Below are 3,426 nucleotides of genomic sequence, written 5' to 3'. Positions count from 1 at the left end.
CAACTTATATATGAAGTTTGTGTACTTAAATAAGGGCAACGCATCCACGCTGTCTGGCAATCATTAGTTTAGGTTATCCCATCAACCTTAGTTGAATGGGTTACAAATTAGTGTCTTATTTCTAAAATATTAAAAAAAAAAATAATTAATATTCGATCGACTCGAATAAGTTGAATGAATAGCTTATTTGTAAGTGATATATCCTAAATTAATGGCAACAACAAACGCTGCGATAACAACAACAATTGGCCACTTCAATCGAACTGAGACTTTTCGACGCACTTAAGCGCGCACACGCTGACGCGTTTGCTGATAGGACGGCTCCGCTTCGCCGTTGTCTTCATGCACAGGAATTGCATCAGGCAAGGCGTAAACTAGATTTCCGTGTGTTGCGCCAGACGCCTGATGATACATAACTGGCACAGCGATTTGACGCAAGGCACCATTGGACGCAAAGTACGGTGCCTTGTGGTACGCCGAAGCTGGTGACGCGTGTTCATGTACTTGTATTTGATGATAATTTGTAATGGGTTCATGTTCGACTACCTCGCGCACCGTCTGGAAGGGATGGTTGACCACAATGCGACGTTTGTGGAAACTCTCGCTTGCAGCGGATGCGTCGTTGGGTGCTGGGTTGGCGGCAATCACGCGAGAGCCCGGTGGCGTGATATGCGCATTGCCGTCTTTAACGTTGGCATCCACGCTTTCAGTTTGGATATTAGAAGTCGCTGGTTGGGCGTTTTCTTTGCCGTTTGATTGAGAGCTGCTAGTGTCTATTAGGCGTAGGGACTTTACTGGTTCTCTGTCACGTTGCTCTTCAGCATACTGCACATCATCGTCGGGGTCATTCTCATAACGCTCGCTCACTTTTTCCGCACAATCGGGTTGGGACTCGACATTCTCAGAGCGTGGTTCATCTTGATCTTCACTTTCATTTTGAACAGCAGATTCTACTTGATCGTCCTCGGCTTGTTTGGCTGCTGACTGTCTAGAGTATGCCGTACGACTCTGTTCCCTCGGTGGATTGATCGAAGACATAACTCGTATGGGCTCATCAGCTTCTTGCGGACCATTCGGTACTTGTAATTGAATGTGTGCCAGCGGGCGTAGGCCGGGTTTTTTAACGTCTTTGCTTTCCACTGATTCGGCGGATTCCTTTGAAGCAAGCTCTGAGTTATTTTGTGAGACCAGACGGGCATTTGATTCGGGTCCGCGGTTATAGTTTACAGTTATGGTTCTTTGCGGCGCATTTTCATTAACATTCCGATTATATTCTACATCGGCGGTAAGCCGCGCAGACTCCTTTGGATCGTAGCGCATATGAGAGTATGGTGCACTGTACTCCACTGACGCATCCACATCGGCGTCGGGGTCGTAACGCAATTGGCCATAAGAGCGCTGTTGCGGAACTAGTTGTGGCAGTCGACTTTCATTTTGTGTATAGCGCTGTTGCGTTGTAACTGGACGTCTAGCGGGGACCACGTATACTACCCCACCCTCCCGTTGTCGGTCCAAGTATGGTTTGACCTCTTGAACGCGAGCAGTTTCTTCTTCTAGGCGAGCGGGCTGCTGCTTTCGTGATGGTGCCTGCTTGCGCTGCTCCTGAACAAGTATGTGGCGGTCTTCTAAGCGACTGGGCGCTATGTATATGTTATGTTGTGACGGTGGAATATTGATAGTGTGCTCATGTTTTATGATTTGTGCGCGTGGCTCGGCAGTAATGCGTTCACTTTTGCGTGGCTCTTCCTGCAGACGGGCAGGTTTGGGATCTCTGTTGGCTGTGCTGTAAAAGTTACCGGTAATATATTCGCCCTTGTAATCATCGTCGTCGTTGCTGTAATTGCTCTGGAAATCGGCAGCATTATTTTGTAATGGCTGTTCTTCTCTTCTCGAAAAGGACGAACGATAGGTCTCATCGTTTTTCTTTGCTTCAACACGAGCGGGACGTTGGTAATTGCTCTCTTCGCGTCTGAATGTATTGGGTGAGAAGTTCCTATTAGACCCTTGACGCTGGTTGCCATGTGTCTCGGCGGGTATGTAAAGTTCCCTGCCGCGTTGCGTGTTTTCAGTTGTAGCTACGAGTTTTGTTTCTTCACCGTATTGCTTGCGCAGATTGGCTTCCACAAAATCTCGTTTGGCGTTTTGATTATTTGTCGGTGTAGCTGTAACAGTGGAAGCAATGTGCGTGCCGCTAATTACTGGCGCAGGATTTTTTCTAGCGGGCGTTGCATAGACCTGATTCGGACTTGAGCGCACACCGTTGCTATAGGAACCCGCACTGGACGATTCCGTCTCAATGTCTGCGTCACTATTCAAATTGTATTGCGCGGCAATTGCCGGATGTGGATGACCGAGGGGCAGTACGGTTTCACCCTTCGGAATTTTCGCAACTGGATGTTCCAGCTCGACAACTATAGTGCCAGCAGGCTTAATCACAACACGTTCTTCGATGTCATAAAACTCCTTTTGGATGGCTGGGTGACGAACCTCAAATTTCTTGGCCTTCAATGCTGGCTGCGCAATTTGAATAGTTTTAGTGACAACAGGACGTTGGTAAACAGATTGTGCGGGCAGGTAGCCGGCATTTGAGTGGTAATCGCTTTCCTGATTGCCATAAAAACCATCATATCCGCCTGCGGACTCATCGACGGAGGGTGGGTACTCATTTAGGAAACCACCTGCATCTCCTTGATCATAATTGTAGCTTGGTTGCTCGTAGTCAGGCTTGCCATAGCTATTAGCTTGATCAAAGTTCGGCTGATTGTACCCGCCACCGCCAGCCACTCTAAACGTCACGCCATGTGAGCCAGGACTAGCACCAGCGCCAGAAAAACCACCAACGAATGAACCACCAATACCCACTTTGCCACCATCGCTGCCACCACTAATTACAGTAGTAGCAGATTTTGATGATGCCGATGGCGCGGCAGATGGTGCGGAATGCGAGGCGACAGGTGAAGGCGCCTGCACAGCTACTGGCGTAGAAACAGCAGGTGCTGCAGCAACTGGTGCTGGGGATATTTGAATCTTCGCGTCTACAGCTGATTTGGATTGCTCCTCGGCGGGCGTTGATGCTGCTGAGGCGACAGCAGCGGGGAGAGCAACTTGCCGCTCGAAAGTATGTTGTTTGCGAGGTTTCGCGTCGATGGCGACAAGACGTGCTGGGCCAGAAGAAGAAGATGACGACGACGACGACGAGGAGGAGTATTCGTAGCGCGCTGAAGGCGAGTGATCGGCGGTTTCAAATACCTAAAGGATCGAAGAGAAAGGATAAATAAAGAGTGCTTGTGGATAATTGACTTGACTAAGAAAGAAGAGCATATTGTGTACCGCATTTCGTACGAAATTTGACACTTACCGTTTCCACAGTCGGTCCACTATGATAATTTTGTATATAGCGCTCGAACTCCTGATTCTGTTTGTCTT

The 3,426-nt window shown here is 48.5% G+C and overlaps 1 protein-coding gene across 1 annotated transcript; it reads right to left on the bottom strand.

Annotated features, from left to right (window-relative positions):
• Window positions 1–253: 253 nt before the first annotated feature.
• Window positions 254–3,421, bottom strand: LOC108366774 (uncharacterized; the record flags this gene model as incomplete). The annotated part of the gene is made up of 2 exons (XM_017621244.1): window positions 254–3,249; window positions 3,359–3,421. Coding segments are annotated over 2 exons (3,030 nt in total), but the record flags the coding sequence as incomplete, so codon positions are not given.
• Window positions 3,422–3,426: the final 5 nt, after the last annotated feature.

This window comes from Rhagoletis zephyria, unplaced genomic scaffold, assembly GCF_001687245.7.
Source record: "Rhagoletis zephyria isolate East Lansing unplaced genomic scaffold, Rhagoletis_zephyria_1.1 Rzeph_scaffold_02395, whole genome shotgun sequence".
NCBI lineage: Eukaryota > Metazoa > Arthropoda > Insecta > Diptera > Tephritidae > Rhagoletis > Rhagoletis zephyria.
Note: the sequence above shows the minus strand (reverse complement) of the source record. Positions and strands in the feature narration are given on the sequence as shown.